The sequence below is a fragment of the Salvia splendens genome, chromosome 2 (assembly GCF_004379255.2).
Source record: "Salvia splendens isolate huo1 chromosome 2, SspV2, whole genome shotgun sequence".
In the NCBI taxonomy this organism is placed as follows: Eukaryota; Viridiplantae; Streptophyta; class Magnoliopsida; order Lamiales; family Lamiaceae; genus Salvia; species Salvia splendens.
In genome coordinates, this window is record NC_056033.1 from 43,364,220 (window position 1) to 43,383,609 (window position 19,390).

The 19,390-nt window shown below is 35.5% G+C and overlaps 2 protein-coding genes across 2 annotated transcripts; one reads left to right on the forward strand and one right to left on the reverse strand.

Moving 5' to 3' along the window:
- Positions 1–2,562: 2,562 nt before the first annotated feature.
- On the reverse strand, positions 2,563–3,156 carry LOC121780312. Its single transcript, XM_042177876.1, has one exon. It carries the CDS (start codon positions 3,154–3,156, stop codon positions 2,563–2,565), a length of 594 nt encoding a protein of 197 aa, XP_042033810.1.
- Positions 3,157–3,663: 507 nt separating this feature from the next.
- Positions 3,664–7,912, forward strand: LOC121767759. The gene is made up of 5 exons (XM_042164088.1): positions 3,664–3,848; positions 5,504–5,818; positions 6,629–6,830; positions 7,146–7,374; positions 7,507–7,912. The coding sequence occupies exons 1-5, from the start codon at positions 3,753–3,755 to the stop codon at positions 7,727–7,729; spliced, it is 1,065 nt and encodes a 354-aa protein (XP_042020022.1). The 5' UTR covers positions 3,664–3,752; the 3' UTR covers positions 7,730–7,912.
- Positions 7,913–19,390: the final 11,478 nt, after the last annotated feature.

Genomic DNA, 19,390 nt, shown 5'->3' on the forward strand with positions numbered 1-19,390 from the left:
ATTTGGTCTCCTAACTTGATTATACCATTTCAAAATGGACATTTTAAATAAAAACTCTTTATTGATTAAACTCTTATCCAATAAGATCCATCAATGCTAACTTGATTATAAGTTAGTATAAGTGTATAACATTTCAAAAAGGTTATTTTAAATAAAATCTCTTTATTGATTAAACTCTTATCCAATGAGATCCAGGAAGATCATGTCTTCATCCTTGGTTTGCTTTTGCGAGAGGAATCAAATTGTATATACAATTTTTTGTGATTTTCTCTACTTGATTATAATCCACTCGTGTACACGGAGTAAATTACTTAATATTTTTGTACAAGCATGTAATTTTTAAAGTATATTTTACTAATTAAAAGTTAAAATTAGTATTTAAATATATTACTTTTATTAATTGAAATTGAGAATTACTATGATTTTGTTTCACATCAGAGCTTTAATTCTATAACTAATTCGTTTCTATATTTTTGTTATTCATATTGGTTGAAAGGTTAAAATAAATAAAATCATGATTTTGTGATGTACTACTATTAAATTTCTGTTAAGTTAATCATATTAATTTATATTTAAAAAAGAATTGTTAAGTAAGGTATGGAATTGTCCGCTTTCTTATTTTCTTCCTTTTTTTGGGAGGAGAGTGTTACATTTTAGAGAAACTAATCACACACGTAAAATAAACTAAACCACAATGAAAAAAAGAAAAAAATCATGGAAGACTGATGATATAGTGCTTTACCCAATGCGTGTATACTTAATCAATATTTTGAAATTCTTGTTTAATTAGGTGAACCACTACAGCCACCGATGTTAAAATCATTTAGTTGTGATTTATATAGTATCACGTACTAATGACCGTTTGATTATCGTGATTTAAATTCCAAATGTTGAAATACGGTTCAATTATTTAGATGTTTATATTGGTAAAAGTCAAGAGTATCGATCTTTTTTGGGTATAACTACATAAGTTGCAATTTTGAAATTACTATTTTATTTTTACATCGAAACTATTTGTCTTATGTAGTAGATTTTATGAATTGTCATTATACAGTAGGCTAATGTAAGAGAAATTGTAAAGTAAGAGAGATAATAAAGTAAAAAAGAGAGAAAGAATAAAATAAGAGAAAGAATAATGTAGAGAATTTTTTATAAAACGATTCCAGAAAACTCATCGAGACTCCTAATGTGGTAGATCATACTCTCTCGTTTTATAAAAATGATAATAAATAGTTAAATTGGAGAAATGCTAAAGTAAGAGAAATAATAAAGTAAAAAAGAGAGAAATAATAAAATAAGAGAAAAAATAATGTAGAGAATTATTTATAAAACGATCGCAGAAAACTCATCGAGCCTCCTAATGTGGTAGATCATACTCTTTGTCAAAATATAAAAATATACAATCAACATCAATTAGTTTTCATAAAAAAATATTGTGCCTCTTTAAATGACTCATCATTTTGTGACTAGATTTTATAACACAAGACATAAATCAAACACTTTTTAAAAATTGAAAATTCTACATAAACTGAAAATTCCCAAAATTGAGAATGCAAAACATGATTAATTAATCAACTGAAATTTATGCAGCAGCAAAAACAGTGCTAATTTAAGAAAAAGAATGACTACTTATCAAAGAAAGCTACCATTCCTAACCATTGTTCACATTGTAAACCTACTTCAAATGCGTATTGAGCGTAACAACACAGACTATATCAGAAAATGTCCAAGAAGAAGCAGAGTGCCGATGATCATCAGGTACTTCAAAGCAATGTTGCACAATTGAAAAACAACAAAAACTAAGTCCTTGGAGTTGCTACCAAGTTAAACTTTTTAATCAAAACTAACATATGAGTATTTTTGTCTGACTAGGTAAGGGCTCACAAAATCAAAGCGAAAGATCAAACCTATCCACACGTTCCTTACGGGTGGAACACCAAAGGTGCATTAAAACACAGAAAAAAGCTAGGCCTCAGGTCAGTTGATCCATTAGCACCAGCATATTCCATTTCCTAGTCGACTAAGAGGGTGTTTGGTTGAGCTTACAAGCTCATCAAACAACTTGTAGAGTCTTATAAGATCCGAGATTCTGAAGAACTTATAAATTGTAAAATAAGCTCAAAAAGCTTACAAGCTACCCAAAAGCTAAGTTCATCAACCTCAGCTGCAATAACTCTACTATGTTATTTCTAGTACAAAACTTCCTACTTTGGGATTCAATTTCGTGTCTCTAACTCACAATTCTAATTCTAGCTTACAAGCTCTTAAGTCACAAGACATCACCATCTCATAAGATCTCTAAAATAAACTTAGCCAAACATGACATAAAAAAACATACATAATCCAGCTTTATTTAACATCCACACAGGTTCATATGCATAAAGGAAACACATTTGCGCTAAACATAAAGCTCACATACTGGATCATAGTCATCAATTCCCAATATGAAGTAGCAATAGCGTACAAGACGGATACTTCAAGGTAATTAATTTTCAAATTCACAAAACACACACATATAGGAGTATGTATGTATATATACTGATTTCAATTTAATCATCATTATCAAACCACCTCCTTAGCAGGCGGCGCATGATTCTTGACGTCGTCGGCCATCGCAGGGATCGCAACGTACCCCAATTTCTTCTTCGCAGCGGCGACGTCGTCCTCCTCCTCCTCCTCATCAGAGAGATCGTTGAAATCGAAGCGGCCGGGGGCGAAGAGGGCCCACAGGAAGTACATCAGGGCTCCGGTGAGAGCCCCGCAGCCGACTCCGAATAGAAGAGCGCCGACCACGCTCAAGATATCCTTGGTGCGGTCGCGAATGGAGCTGGAAACGGTGGAATAGAAATTGAGGGGGAAACCGGATGATGATGACGTCATCGCTGGAGACGAGTGAGAATCGGAATTGAAATTGAGTGATGGGCGGTGGGAAGAGAAGGGTTTGTGGGTGGTGGTGAATATGAAGGCGACATAGTGGGGATTTTGGGCGGAATTGGGGTTAGGGTTTGCCGGGAGGGAGTGGTGGGGATAATAGGTGGTGGAGATCGTCGTGGTTGTGGCGGAGAAGTAGAAAAAAGTTCTGCAGGGGCGGGCGGAGGAGGTGACTGCCAGAAGGGAGAGGAGGAGGAGAAGCAGCGGCGGAGCTGAGATCGCCATTTTCGAGAGAGAGAGAGAGAGAGGCAATCTTGTGGAGAAGAAGAGAGTGTTGAATTTTAGTATTTTTGAATAAATGAACAAAAAAAGAAAAAAATCATGAATAATAAAAGTCAACGGTGTGTTCAGATATTATTTGCCGATAACTAATCACACAAACTTTCTATTAATATGAATCAAAATCCAAAAAATTGAGTTATTGCATAATAATTTTGGCAACATGCCAAATTTTGAGAAATTAATTTGACATTATAGAAAAATCAAGATTTATGCATAGTTTGTAGTATTATATTCATAGAAAGTGTTGGTTGAAATAATCTGAATTGATTGATAAAATAACTCGATTTATTTAGACCTTAGTACTAAATTCAAACATGGAGTATAGTAATAAAAATAATTTACAGTTATATGATTTTTGCACGATAATAACTAATTTAAACATAAAATAGATTGGGCCAGAAGCCCAATAAATGTACTTCCATGTGGAAAAGAAAATGAATTCCTGTTTCCCCTTTTACCAAAGCATCACTTACAATTTACAAATATGCGAGACACAGCATACAACACTCTATGAAAAGCAGAACCGAAACTTGTTGACAATGAAGAAAACAAGTGGCGGCGGAAGTGGAGCAGCTGGCGATAAGAAGAGGGGGCGCCGCTCGTATGTGGACTCCTCTACCGACGCCCCTCCTAGGGTTGGTTTTATTCTCAATTTTGTACTCGAATCGTACTCGCATTTGAGATTCTGATTGTTTGAATGTTTCTTCTTCGATTCACGAAGTTAGGTTTACGGAAAGATCTGATACCTCTGCAGTATGATGATCTCCAGTTTATGTGAATTCGTTGTATTTAAATCTTGGTTAGGTTGAAAAGTATATTTATAAGGATGGTAATGTTGAACGAAATGATTACGAATGTAAATATGGAAATTGAGATTGTTTTTAGTAACTTCTACTTGTGTTCTTGTCGATCAACATGCTTAATGTCTGAGATATTCAAAATATAATTTGGGGGGGGGGGGGGGGGCTTGATTAGAACTTCATCAGTAGTTCAACTGACTAGTCTGAAGCCTAGAATTTCATTCAGTGGATGTTGACTTGCACACTGTTATGACTATAGGTCACACATTCTCTAATATGAGGGAGTCTTGGCGGTTGGGGGCTTGGTCGTCCTCTGCCTTTTCAGCAGAATATCCTTTCCAATATCTGTTTTGTAGATAAGATCCCAGGTTCCAAGTGTGTGTTACATCAGGCCTATTAAATAAGGAGCTATGTCTGGCTTTCATGGGGTCTTGATATTGTAGGTATTTTTGTTTGACAGTAGAAGGAATTTTTTTCTTTATTTATTTTATTTTTAAACGTCTTAAATTCTTAACTTCCAAGGTTTGAGTTGGACAAATACTCAAACACGTGTTCTTTTCATTGTTTCTTTAGCGAGATTTGGCTAATCTTACTTTGTAGCTTTATTTATTAAAAATAGATTAATGTAACCGTTCCATGTAACTAAATTTATTGATCTTACCATTTAGCAACCGTATAAGTTTCTACCCTTTTTTATTCCCTTCATAGTGGCTATGCTGATTCATTCCTGTTTCATATCTGATGGACAAATTTTCCTTTTTAGTTTTATCTGTTATACGTTTTGGAGTTTCTTCATTGACACTAAGGACAACAGAAGCCACTGTGGACTGGCATTTGTCACATAGTTAAAACTGAACCTGATTATGGATATCTCATTCTCATACAGTGGATATGGTTGAGTCTACCATATACGTGTCTCTTATTCAATAACACTCATTATTACATCAAGCATTTTATAGGATAGTACGCATTACCTGGAAGATTTCATGAAAAGGCTGTCCCATTTAGTGAATCGTTCAATCAGGCAGCCATTTTCCTTCTACTGCTTGTCTTCCCACTTTATTGAAAAATACGATAGCCAACTTGCCAAAATAAGTATTATTATTTCAATCTCTAACTGCTCTGCTTTTCCTACAGTAAAAAAAAACACAATTTTGTGATTCTTCGTATCTTTTTATTTCAATCAACATGCTAGATTAAGAAAAAGGCTATTTATTCAATAGGTGGACTAACAAAACAGTAGCATTCCTTGGCCCTAGCTTGCTAGTTTGATTGGTTGACCACATATTATTGCAGCCGCACACTTTGTTACCTGTGCCAACTATGGTGATAGCAGCGCAATCTTTGTATCCTTGTACAAACAAAAGGAATTAACTTATAAAAGAAATTGTTTAATAAGTTTATTGATAGTTTTATGATGTTTCCTATTTGTATGAAATGAAATTGGTAGAAAATTTTTTCTCATATTGATGTTGCGCTTTCAATTTCAGAAACAAGCTGCAAAGAAGGATGTTTTTCAGACATTTGCTGAGAAAGTGAGGGACCATAAAGAACTAGAGTCGAGGTGGGCTGTTTTACAGGAAACAAGAGTTGAATATTTTAGAGGAAAAGATTTTGTTAGTTTTTTGAGAAACCATCCAGAACTCAAAGACCTACTTGAATCAGATAAGAATTTAGAAATTGAAGATGTTGCGAACTCACTGCTGAGAAAGAATCTGATAGTGCGATGTGACCGTGTTGTCAAAACTGTTCGACCAGGAAAGAGAAAATTATCTACATGGCCTGCACATTTGGAGATTTTTCCAGTAAGTTCCTTGCAAACTTTTATCGTTGCGATGAGGATTAAAATAGGGTATGGCTACTTGTGTTAATCATTTCACTTGAATTGCTGACCAACATTTCTAACTTTCACGTGACTGACTCAAAAACTGATATAGGGTATGGCTATTTGCACCCTTTCTTATTAATACACTCAAAATTTAATTTTCATAATGAATTTAACTGAATACACCTCATTATTCCAATTCTATTCAAACATTAGAAAGAAAAACCCTAAACCACAATTTTTTCCTGCTGGTCTACCACTGCAAGCTTGCAACTTCTTTGATGTTGAATCACGGTATCTCTGGCAGATGACCAGACACCAACATCCCTTTGCCACCACAGTTGGTGGGGGGTTGCAGTTGCACCTCCATTGTTGAATGACAGCTGATGGTTTTGGTATTGGCTGGCAGTCGATAGGGACTTTTTAATGGTAGAGTGGGTGTTGTGTTGTGAGTTTGTGAGAATCAATCACACAACCTTGTCAGCAGAAGTGGTCGTGCTTGTGGATGTCACCTTCAACATGCTTGATTCATGGTCTTAACTCTTAAGACAGTGATGGTTAAGAAACTCTGGGCATTGTTTTCCACTGTTGATGGTGGCAGAGAACAATTTTCAAGCATTTGTTCTGGCTATTCCTGTACAATTCGATGTATTATGAAGATATGGCAGTGGTGACATGACAGAGCCAATTATAGCCATATTTAACATTTTTTATATTGTCTTTCTAATTGTAAAACTTTTTGTATGGTTATTCTAAGCTTCTAACTGTAAAACTTTATTGTGATATGCAGGATCAATTATTTTCTGATAATGATGCATTCTTTGCATGGACTTTTGTCAACCGAAGACCATTATGGCAGACTCTTCTCTCATTTTGCTGGCCTGTTTTGACGCTAGCAATCTGCCTGTTTCCTGTGTATCCCCATCAAGTCAAGCTACTTATTCTCTACTTCTGTGCGGGTGTATTGCTTCTTATACTCTGCATGCTTTTGTGTAAGTTTTTGGTGCTGATATTGTTTTCATTTTTATCCACATTGGTTCATCTTGTGGGACCTTCATCCAAATGACCTAGCTGATAGAATACATCTATAGGTATGTAGTCACTTTGAAGTATCTCCATTTCTTCAGATAAACTGATAATTATGTTAGCATGTATGGCCGATCGATATCCAAGACACAAGAATTACGTGCTGTTTGTTATGAGTCACAGTTTCTCTTTGTATCGTATGAGTATTTGTTGCGATGTTTGGTTGTACCTTTTGATTTGTATGCTACATTGATCTAATTTTAGGCTTCATTTACATGCAGTAAGAGCACTTGTATTCGGGGCTCTGTGGATTGCTCTTGGAAAGAGGGTATGGTTCTTCCCGAATATTCTTGCAGAGGAAGCAACACTTAAGGAGCTATTCCAGTTTTGGCCCCAGAAAGATGAGGGAGAGCGGCCCAAGTGGACAGCTCGTTTGTTTTTTGCACTTGTAGCTGTTCTTGTCATTTTATTAATGAGGCATCATGCTCCTGACGAAGCTGCAAGAGCCAGGTATTGGTTATGAACTTTAACCTATATGTTATTACCAACGTAAACGTGCCCCTCCTCCCCCCGGCTTTCCTGCCTACTTAGTGAGACCATAAATGCCATTAAGCTGAAGTGTCGTAATTCTGTTTTTTACAGGTATCAGAAGCGGGTGTCCAATATTATAGACGATGTTCTCGAATGGTCTCCTAGGCTTGCCCTGTCGGGTATGATGGACAAGCAAACCATGGCTAATGAGACGGATTCCGGGAAAAATACAACTGATGATGGCGTCGAGGCAATGCCTAGCCCCGATCACAAAGAGGATGATACAATTCCAGACCAATTTGAGGAAGATGAAACCCTTGATCACCATTATTAAATATTAGGAAGATATGTGACCACAGTAATGAAAAGTACTAACTACTCCAAGTTTACATTTGTATTCACTCTTAGATCTTCTGTTTTCATTTTATTCAATAAAGTTTCACCTATCTGTAGACTTTGTAACGCTGTTGTGAGTAACTTGGTATCCCCTCCGTCCTCTTATATAAGACACATTTCGCAATGCACATGTATTTCGGAAATTCGAAAAGTGGTGTAAAATACTGGGAGAAATGACACAATTTTGAAAGTGGTTGTGAAACAATTTTTATATCAATCTTACTTTCACTCATGTACCCCAAAAAATACTATATTTCATATTGTCCCACTAACATGACTTCAATTTCTTTTTATCTTTTCGACTTTGTCAATTTCACAGAAAAATATGTATTATTTCCTATATCTCTATTTCTATAGGACAAGAAAGTTACAATTCAATTACTTAGAGCATTTTCCAGGATGTAAGATATATATAAAGGGTATATTATCTTCTCAAAAAGGGAAATATGCTCTTTTAAAAGGTAATACATTCTAAAGGTAAATTGTTTTCTAAAATAAAAAAAAATGTACAATATGATAAAGATATAATACCTTCTCAAATATCTTTCTCCTTAGAGAATAAATTCTCATGAAAATAATGCAAATATTATAGTTATAAGACTTTATCTCTCCATTTACCTCTCTCCTTGGAGATACTTTTACAATATTAATATTGAACAAGACATTGAAGGGTTGTACATATTTTACAATTTCTAAGAAAAATTTATGTGTATCATCAGATAAAGGTAGGTATGTGTCCAACCATTTTGTTTGGCATGTTTAAAGAAAACTTTAAAACATAGTGTGTATGTGGTCTAAATTCCCAAAGACCAGCAATTATAATATTCCCTAGAGCAAGAAATGATGATCATAGTACACCCAAAAAAGGATAAAAAAAATTAAAGAGAGATGAGAAAAGAAATAAAGTATGGAAAAACAAATGATGTTAGCCTTGACAGAAGTAGCATGAATACAATTTCGGTTTATAGAAGTGCAATCATGATGATCATCAATCAGAATGTCCCAAAAGAATGTAATCTATGAAAAAATAAAAATAAAAATGATGAGAAAATTCATAAGATTCCCTATCCCTAAATCTGAAAACAAATGATCACTATCCGCACGAGCCTTTTCATTGGATTCCATTAGACATGTTGGATACCCTACAAATTAACTGACACAAGATAAAGACCAAATGTTAATAATAGAAAAATAAATCTGACAATAATATCACCTTTCATATGTTAAAAGACAATAGTCTTATTATTAACAGGCTTTTCGATTCCTATGTTTTTAATATAAAAGTCTATCTATATCTTGCTTCATCATGGGGATAAAATCGTGAAATTCAAAATATAATTGAGCAGTAAAAACCAATTTTTTCAAGATATTGCTTTGAATTATTGAACAATTTATTTTTGAGCTTAGTGTAATCCTTCAAAAGTGAATCATATAGAAATCGACTAAAATAAAAATTATGAATCGTCTTGGATCTTTAAATAGTGGATATTTACAATAGACTTGTTACTTTCTTGAATGAATTCGTGGTACTGAATAACCCCCCTAAGTTTTTTTATACAAGGATTTCATATGTCTAACAGAAAAGTCATGGCTCCTAATTCTTATTTTAAAATGAGTTTGTATAGCCTACTCCCTCCTCTAGTAGTAGTAATTAGGGTAAACTGATTAGTTTACCCTGAAACTTAGTCGTGACTCCTAATTCTTATTTTCGAACCATTTTACGAGCACATGTTTGCTCGCATTTACAGAGCACCTTGTTACTCGAAAAAAGTGCTCAGAAATTAATGCTATATGCCATTTTCCCACCAAATTGGTGCTTGCAAATAACCATTTTTTAGTGTAAGACATTTGCTAATTGTTATATTAATGAAGTCTAGCCTAGACAATTTTATGTAGAGAGGGGATAGACATCACTATGATTCATTTCAGTCACCACATAATCATTATAATCACTTCTATATGTGGAACTCAATTACTTAGTCTAAATGTGCTATTTATTCATTTAACCTTTTTCATTTGGGATTTCTTGTCCCATAACTTTATGCTAGAATTGAGTTTTGCGCCAACATTCAAAATAAATGAACAACTTTTTCAAGCCTACTAGTATTTGATAGTAGTATTTTTTTTAAATAACACAACTGGCCATAATGAGTCGAACACAAGATAGGATTAAACATATCCTGAGTTGACAAAACTATGACGTCCAAATAAAATATGAACAACAGCACACCATTAATAGTGGGTGCAGGAATCTAAAATTCCCACCAATTCCTTTCAAACACACTAAAAGTAAAAATAAAAAAGAGGTAATTAAAGGGAAAGAACATATCCCAAAAGCTATGATTGGTATACATCCCATACACTAATACAAAAAAAAGCACAAATAACTAGTAGTATTTCACACAAAGTCTGAACCGATACCTTGGTCGATTCATCTACCAACATGAATCGATAACTATTTTACACTACAACTCTTGTTTTTTTTTTGTTGGCGTGAGATTTCAATTTCATGATTCAGATAGCTAGTACTAGTAAAAGGGAAAAAACATTATAAAAAAACATTGCAAAAATACAAAAGCAATCAACACCAAATCTACACTATAAAAAAAGATCCAACCTAGCACTCGAACGGAACGCCACGAAGCGCGAAGTAGAAAAAGAGGTCTATATCCGGCGAGGCGAAAAATGCCGGCTTCCGCCTCAAGGAGCAGCTCACGACCGCTCGTATCCGCCTCTTCTTCGGCGCAGGAGGGCAGCTCGTTATCTCCGGTATCCGAAACCTTTCCCCTTTTGGAGTGGAGCTGCCCGAATCTAAAATCTCCACCTCCACCTCATTCACCGGAGCCGCAGAGTTGAAATGCTTCTTCTCGATTATTCTTCTTGAAGAAGAAGATGAAGATGAAGAAGAAGATGATGATCTTCTTCTTCTTTTGGTTTTGTTTTTTTTTGTATATGAAGGAGTCATTGTTTTTGGCTAGAAAAAAAATAAAATTTTTTAAGTGTGGAATTTGATCTCAGCTTTAACGATGGGGGAAAGGGTAAAAGCGCTAATTGGATTGCTTTGTCGACCACTAGCGTTTTTGACTCAAAAGCATTCCTCGTTTTCTCTTTTAAGGATTAAACATACCCAAAAATTCAAAGGTTGAAAAAACAGGTGTATCTCTTAGATCTGTGAAAATGATTCTGGGGAAAGAAGATACTACTACTACTATATATAAATAGGGAATGTGACGAGACAACCAAAGCATTTGCAACTCTGTATATATATATATACATGTGGCTAAGGAATTATTTGGGGCAAAGGTAAGTTTAATGATTAACAATCCTTAAATTAAGGGAAGTGGGAGTATTAATTTAAAAGAATATGAAAATATAGAAAAAATCAAACTAATAAGTAGTACACCGTAATTATTTTTTGAATGCTTTTTTTTTTATAGTACTTTAGTAGTCTTATTTTGCATATTTGTTGAAGCTAAGAGTATCCGCAGTGCTGCTCTTAGGGACGGACGGCGTCCGTGCCGCTGGCGCGGCGGAGTACTGTCCACCGCTGTGCTCTTGCCGCTGGCACGATGCTGCTCAATGCATCGAGCACGTCCGTGCCGCTGAGCAGCTGACGTGGCGGCACCGGATTTGCCTATTTTCGTTTTTTCTTTTTTAAAAAAATCAGATTTAATTAAAAAAATTCAAATTAAATAAAAAAAATATTTTCCCACTTCCCAATAAATTATATCCGTTTTCTCCTCACTTTTAATTTATTTTTCAAATTTTTTCCCCAAAATTCACATTTTCATCTATAAATATATCCACTTCCACACAAAAAATTTCACACCACACTACACAATTCTCATCTAAATTCTCTCACATTCCCTTATCAATTCTCAATCTTTCACTCTTACAAAAAAATGTCTGGCTCCGGCGATCACTTCTCCGACTCCCGCGATTGGAACCACGAATGGTTCGGCTCACAACTATTCCCTAGCCCGGAAACGCAATTCTCGGCCCCTCCTCAAACCCAAGGGTTTCAAGTTCCGGGTGGCTACCGGCCTTACCCGGTGGACGACCAAGATGCCCCCGATGGGCGATACGGGTGGGCACCCGAACCCAGATCGGGAGGGAGCGGCGGCTCTCAAACTCCTTCTCTTCCTACTCCTATTCCTCGTGGTGTCCGCACCACGTACACTCCGGCGGATATGGATCAATTATTCAAAGCCTATTTGATTATCTCTGAAGATTCAGAGGTTGGCACGAACCAAAGCGGGGATAGGTTTTGGTGGCGCGTCTCTCGCCGGTACAATGAAAACCGCCCGGCTGGAACCATCGAGCGCAATGAGAGTATGGTGCGCAATGCCATATTCAGAGCCAACGAAGAAATCTAAAAGTTTCAGGGGTATTACCTCCAGGAAGAGCGGTCGACGGGGAGCGGCAGGAGCGAGCTCGACATCATCAGTGCCGCCTTGGCGACCTACCAATTCCTAAATTACAAACCATTCAAGTACCTCAGCGCTTACCAGTAGGTGTGTGTGCATCCGAAGTATAGGGGAGGCGTATCATCCTCCTCCAGCAAACGGTCGAGGTCGGTATCCCTATCTGACGCCGGTGAGGATGAGGTGGCTAGCCAGCTCGCCGGAGCTAACTTGGGTAGCCCCGATGCCGGCCCGAGCAGTTCCCAACGTCAGCCGCAAGGAAGGAAGAAGGCGACGGCCAACCGCCGTCGCACTGCGACTCCATCCGCCCCGCTTCCGCTCCCTTTGTGCCACCTCTACCCCCTACCAATTCGTTGTGGACCCTTTTGGCCCAACTCAATTTGGGCGATAGGTCAAATATGACCCATGAGCAACTTGATTCACATTTGGCAATGATACGGGGTCTCCGAAGAACATTGGGGATAGGGCCGGAGGACTAGTCTTCCACGTGGGTAGTTTTTAGCCTTTGATTATGCACTTTTTATTTTTTAGGATTTTAATTATGTATTTTTATTTTTTAGGATTTTAATGATGTAATTTTTAATTTTTAGGATTTTAAGTTTTTAATTTTTATTTTTTAGGATTTAATTATGTACTTTTTATATTTTAATGTATTTTTAGTAATTGAAGTATTTAAATTAAATAATGGAATGGTGGGACCCTTGAGCATATCCTTGCGGAAGTGCATGGATGTGGGTGTTGTGCTCTTGGGAAGAGCAGAGAGTAAAAAAGTAATAAAAGTGGGTCTGGGCATCCGTGCTCTTGCCAAAGAGCACGGTTGTGGATGCTCTAATAAATAAAGTGGACTCTACTCACAAAACAGACTACTTAGGCCATCTCCAACGATGTCTCTTATCTGTCCCTTAACCGTCTCTTAAATTACTATTCTTGGCCCCATTGTACTTTTTACTCCATCTCTTAACTAAGGGACATGACGTGCAACCCTCCATCTCTTATCCGTCTCTTAACCATCTCTTCATTTTTTTTTATTTCCAACTAATTCAATTAATAAAAAACACACTTCATTAAATAAAATAAAATTACAACATAAAATAAAAATACAACTTAAAATTAAAAAAAACACATAATTAAAATCCTAAAAAATAAAAATTACATAACTTATAATACAATTTTATAGAAAATAAAAAAAACTACTCTGCCAGGCGTCGACGAACTGGAACCACCACCCAGGACATTGTACATGCCCCCCAGTCGCCGAACGAGTTGATGTCAAACCCGCTGTAGCCGCCACCGCAAGAGTTTTTGTCGCCGGACATTTTGTGATGAGAGGTTAGATGAAAATTGGAGAGGAAATGAAGATGATTTGAGAAGAATAGATGTGTATTTGTGTGTAAAATGAAGATGAAATGAGAGTATTTATAGAGTAAAAAAATAAATAAAAAAAAAATGTCAAAAAAACGGTAATATTACCGACTTTATTAATGTTTGGCTGCAATTCAAATAAGGTCGTCTTAAAATTCAAAGTCTTAAAGTCATGTTTTTTTCTTTTCACAATATTAATCATATCTATGCACACATATAATTTGATTTTGAATATATAACTCTTCATAAAAACGTACAGGATTTGGTAGGTGAATTTACAAATATTTACTCTAATGTGAAAATCGTTAGCTAAACAAATCCTTTTATTTTATATTCTTTCTGTTCCATAAGAATATACACTATTTATTTTTTAGTTCGTCCCACGAAAATATATGCGTTCTAATTTTAAAAACTTTCTCTTTAACGAGATAAGACTCATTTTCTAGGAATAATATTTTAATTACTTTTAAATGTTTTTTACATCTATCAAATTGTGTATTTAAATTCATGTCTAACTAAAACTACATATTTTTGTATATGAGACGGGAGGGGTACTATTGAACCAGTACCACCATCGTGCCGCAGCCATAACGCCTATTCCTTAATTTGGCTTAATACACTCCTATTGTTAAATAATAAAGTGACGATAGTGAATATTATTTATATTTTATTATAGTAGTGGGTCTAATTTATCTTTCGTATTTCGTTCCGTCTTTAATTATATTGTCTGTTAAATTAAATATATTCGTCACAAGTAAGTAGTTGATTTTAGTATTATATTATTGTGAATGGCATGGCCTACTTTTAAAATACAAACATAATGATTTCTCTTAGCGGACATGATATACTTCTCTATTACACTATTTAGAATTAGAACTTAGAAGACAGAGGGAGGCCCAAATATCCTTAAGAGGGAACTCACGATATTCAAATTAATCTTAGGATTTAATCACAAAAGTGCTAATTTTATTTGGTAAATTCTAAGGACTTTATTATGCCTTACCATATTGATATAGCTGCAGTTTGATATTTTTGAGTTCCCATAATTTTAAATTAATTCCGACAGTTTAGCCCACCTCCCCAGAAACAGTTACGAGTACTAATTAAGACTGCAAGATATTTAAGATATAATTAAGACTATATGAGAAAGTTATGAATATTGTCATAAACTCAGCTCAAATATAGGAAAATTGTAAATAAAAAAAGCAATTTAAAGGACATTTGGACTTTGGATACCACCCTGATATTTGAAAATTAAACTGAATCCTTAAAATTTGAAATGAGTTTAATGAAGGGCACACGTGCAGTGTAACTGAATTTGTAGAGCTTTGGGATGCTCTAATTTAAGTAATCTTCATGCATGTGTGACACTGTCTGATGCATTTATATATTGACAAATTGTATGCATTTGTTTGTGTTTTAGTTTTGAATAAAGCTATGTGGTCACCTTATGGCCAGCCATAAATTAATTAAATAATAAAAATAATTGATTTTTTTTTTCAAATTTTTGGTTTAATAATACTTGATTTTACTTTTATATCATCTTCATTATATGTTGCTCAACATGTTAGTGTTTCTCTTTCGTAGTTTTTGCTCAACTTATTACTACTGTCATTTCTTGATTGTTGCTCAACGTATACAGTAATTCGTGATATTAATGTGTTTTACGTAATGGAATTCAAAGATAAGTATCAACTTACAAATCCATTCACATACATATAAGTTTATATCGGTAATTCTAATTTTTTTATACATGTAAATGGACTAAATTAACTATTTATGGCCGGCCACATTATGGCCATTTAGCATCACTCTTTAATTTATGTACAATCACTAAACCATGCTGTTTACATATTTCTAGCAAACTAAGAGCATCGGCATCTGTGCTCTTGCCAACGAGCACGGATGTGGGTCCGGTCCCACTTTTACTTCTTGCTCTTAGGTAAGAGCACAACACCCACATCCGTGCTCTTCCGTAAGGACAAGCTCAAGAGTCCCACCATTATATTATTCAATTTAAATAAAAACAATTCCACAAAATTAAAATGCATTAAAAATACCCGAAATAATATTACAAATTACTAAAAATTAAAAATTACATAATTAAAATAGTAAAAATTAAAAATTACATAATTAAAATCCTAAAAATTAAAAATTACATAATTAAACACCTAAAAAATAAAAATTACCCCCGTGGATGACTATTCATCCGGCTCTACCCCCAATGTTCTTTGGAGACCCCGTATCATCGCCACATGCGATCGAAGTTGCTCGGGGGTCATATTTGACCTATCGGCCAAATTGAGTTGGGCCAAAATCCCCCACAACGAGTTGGTAGGGGTTGAGGTGGCACATAGGGAGGAGGGGCGGATGGAGTTGAGGTGGCACATAGGGAGCAGGGGCGGATGGAGTCGCGGCGCGACGGCGGTTGGCCGCCGCCTTTATCCTTCCTTGCGGCCGGCGTTGGGAACCGCTCGGGCCGGCGTCGGGGCTACCCAAGTTAGCTCTGGCAAGTTGGCTAGCCACATCTTCGGAGCCAGCGTCGAATAGGGATACCGACCTCGACCGTTTGGAGGAGGAGCTAGAGGAGGATGTTACGCCTCCCCTATACTTCGGATGCGACCGCGTCTCCTGCCAAATGTTGAGGTACTTGAACGACTTGTAGTTTATGGATTGGTAGGTCGCCAAGGCGGAACTGACGATGTCAAGCTCGCTCCGACCGCTCCTCGCCGACCGCTCTTCCTGGAGGTAATACCCCTGAAACTTTTGGATTTCTTCTCGTTGCGCTCGATTGTTCCAGCCGGCTGGTTTTGATTGTACCGGAGACAGATGCGCCACCAATAATGGTCACCGAATTGGTTCGTGCCAACCTCCGGATCTTCGGAGATTGACAAGAACGCTTTGAACAATTGCTCCATCTCCCCCGGAGTGTACGGGGTGCGGAAACCGCGAGTAGGAAGAGGAGGAGCTTGAGAGGGGCCGCTCCCTCCCGCTCTAGGCACGGATGGCTCGGGTGTCCACCCGTATTGCCCTTCGGGGGCATCTTGGTCGTCGACCGTGTAAGGTCGGTAGCCACCCGGAACTTGCGAACCTTGGGTTTGAGGAGGGGCCGAATATTCCGTTTCCTGACTAGGAAATGGTTGTGAACCGAACCAATCGGGGTTCCAACTGTGGGAGCCGGAGGGGTGATCGCCATGGTCGGACGTTGTTTTGTTGTAAGAGTAAGAGTGAAAGAAAGATTGAGAATTGAGAATTGAGAATGGAAATGAGAGAATTTAGATAAGAATTGTGTAGTGTGGTGTGAATTTTTGGGTGTGGAAGTGAGGGTATTTATAGATGAAAATGTGTATTTTCGGAGAGAAAAATTGAAAAATAAAGTAAAAGTGGGTAGAAAACGGATATAATTTTTTGGGAAGTGGAAAAATATATTTTTATTTTAATCGAATTTTTTAATTAAAATCCAATTTTTTTAAAGAAAAAAATTAAATTGCCAACGGCTATGCCGTTGGCCAATGGGAGGCTGTCACGTACGCTGCTCACTGGCACGGACGTGCTCGATGCATCGAGTAGCGCCGCGCCAGCGGCAAGAGCGCAGCGGCAGACAGCGATGTCATGCCGCTGGCACGGACGGACGGACGTCGTCCTGCTCATCGCTGCGGATGCTCTAAGAAACCTAGCAAATGTCATAATTTTTGTGATTGCTAAACCTGTCTTTTATTTGTAAATAGTTTTCCTCTATTATTAAGTTTTTTAATTAGTGTGCCAATTTCGAGCATAAATTATGCAAAAGAAAATGTAAGAATTTTGAAGAAAGAATCTAATATTAACAGCTTTCGGAAATTTAACTACTTATACGATTTTAAAAATCATTGAATTAAAATAATTATAATGAATCTCTAAGTACGAGAAATTCATAAAAAGTCAATGTGTTGTGAATCGAACTATAGTCTATAAACCAAATCTTTTGTTAGTCCCAATACGAGTCTCAATTTGTGTATGAAAACAAACACACACAGTATCAAATTATCATAATATAAGTTATTTTAATATACTTCTGTCCAAAAAAAATATTCTTATTTTACCATTTTGGGATATCCAAAAAAAAATAGTCTCATTTATAAAAATAGAAAGTTTCTTTCTCATATTTTATCACTTGTTTTCTTCTCATTGACTGGCAGATCCAATTAACTACAAAGGGATGCCATCAAAGCCAAAATTGTGAGTAGCCTAGTGGTAAAATGCCATCCTTGGCGCTATTATATGTTATGTTTATAATTGGCTGTATTGTTTTTGTTTCTAACTGATTTATCATTAAGTATGTATTTGTCTTTTATTTGTTTCACTTTTGTTACGTATGATTATGAATTTATTATTGGCTATAATCTTTATTATTTATCATTTTTAATTATACTCATATTTAATCATTTATAGAAAAAATGAAACATTTTATTTTATTTAAAAATTTTAAAGACTCTTTATGGATTACTAAAATTTGAAGTAATAATCTCTATATAAAATAGTCAAAAAATTTCAAGTAATAAAACATAAAAAAGTAGCTCACTTGAAAATAAATAATTGAGATAAAAAATTGATTAAATATTAAATCTAAATTAATGTAATTATTTATCGCACCCCCAAATTTCTGGATTCGCTACTGTTCTCTTTCATACTCAACCTACCTTTTCTCCATATCTTCCTTATTTTACCTATGTTTTTCTCATTCTCTTACTTTAACAATTTCTCATTAAATTCGTGACGATCTACAAATGAAACTATTTTTTATGTACAAAGGGAATACTAATTTGAATAAAAGATAACCAAACAATTCAGTTGGATAGTTCCTAAGACCATCAATAACCATACACCAAAATTCATTTTCGGGGTAGAAAACTTTACCAACCATACACTAAATCCAAATTATTTTTGGATTTTCTATATGACAACACCAAATATGGTGCTATTGCAAAAATTGTGAGACATATACTAAAAGTGGTGTGAAATTTGAATTTGGTGTAAATAATTGGAATAAAACTAATTTTTAGTGTGATATATACTTAAAAATGAATTTAAGTTTAATGTAAATAGTTGGAGATGGACAAAGAATTGAAACTACTCCATAAATTATTAAAGGTAATACGCAATTTTTTTAAACATACAACTTTAAAACCTTGATTAAAAATTGTGTGTAGTGGTAAATGGTTGTTTATTGTGACACCCCAAAAACTTTCCTTATGAAAATAAGTTCCTATTCAAAATAAGAGAGAGTTTTAAAATCCATCAATATCTTGGGCCCAAATTGTAATTTGTGTGGGTTTCTCTACACCAAAAATATGCATCCCAGTGTATATGATACTACAACCTAAAGTCCTAAATTAGCCCATCACCTTTATAATTTGCACAATTGGATATATTCTGAATCTCTGATCCATTTAGAGACTATGTAACGTATCTTTAGACCAAGAAAATAAATCAATATTGAACTCCATTTTTTTATGCCAAAATACCCAGATTAATTAGGATTGAACCCACATGATACGTTTGAAGAAAAAATAATTGGAGTATTAATAGGGAATAATATATAGGGCTACCTTATTAGAGAAAGAAAAAAAAGGGATGACAAAAATAGAAATATTATCTGTTTTTATGGGATAGAAGTATTTTTTGGGGTTAAAATGGAAAAAGGTATTTTTTGCAACTAGTAATTTCGAAAGGTTAGGCCATTATTTCAGAAAAAATAAATTAGGAAGATGGAGTATATAATGAAAGAAGCGAAATGAAGCAAGAATTCCACTTATATAACATCCGTAATTCAT

Excerpts from the sequence above, each read along its gene's own strand:
- LOC121780312 (XM_042177876.1), bottom strand. The coding sequence starts at position 3,156 with ATGGCGATCTCAGCTCCGCCGCTGCTTCTCCTCCTCCTCTCCCTTCTG.
- LOC121767759 (XM_042164088.1), top strand. The coding sequence starts at position 3,753 with ATGAAGAAAACAAGTGGCGGCGGAAGTGGAGCAGCTGGCGATAAGAAG. Across the intron at positions 3,849-5,503 it reads CTACCGACGCCCCTCCTAGG|AAACAAGCTGCAAAGAAGGA; the intron begins GTTGGTTTTATT and ends TTTCAATTTCAG. Across the intron at positions 7,375-7,506 it reads GACGAAGCTGCAAGAGCCAG|GTATCAGAAGCGGGTGTCCA; the intron begins GTATTGGTTATG and ends TGTTTTTTACAG.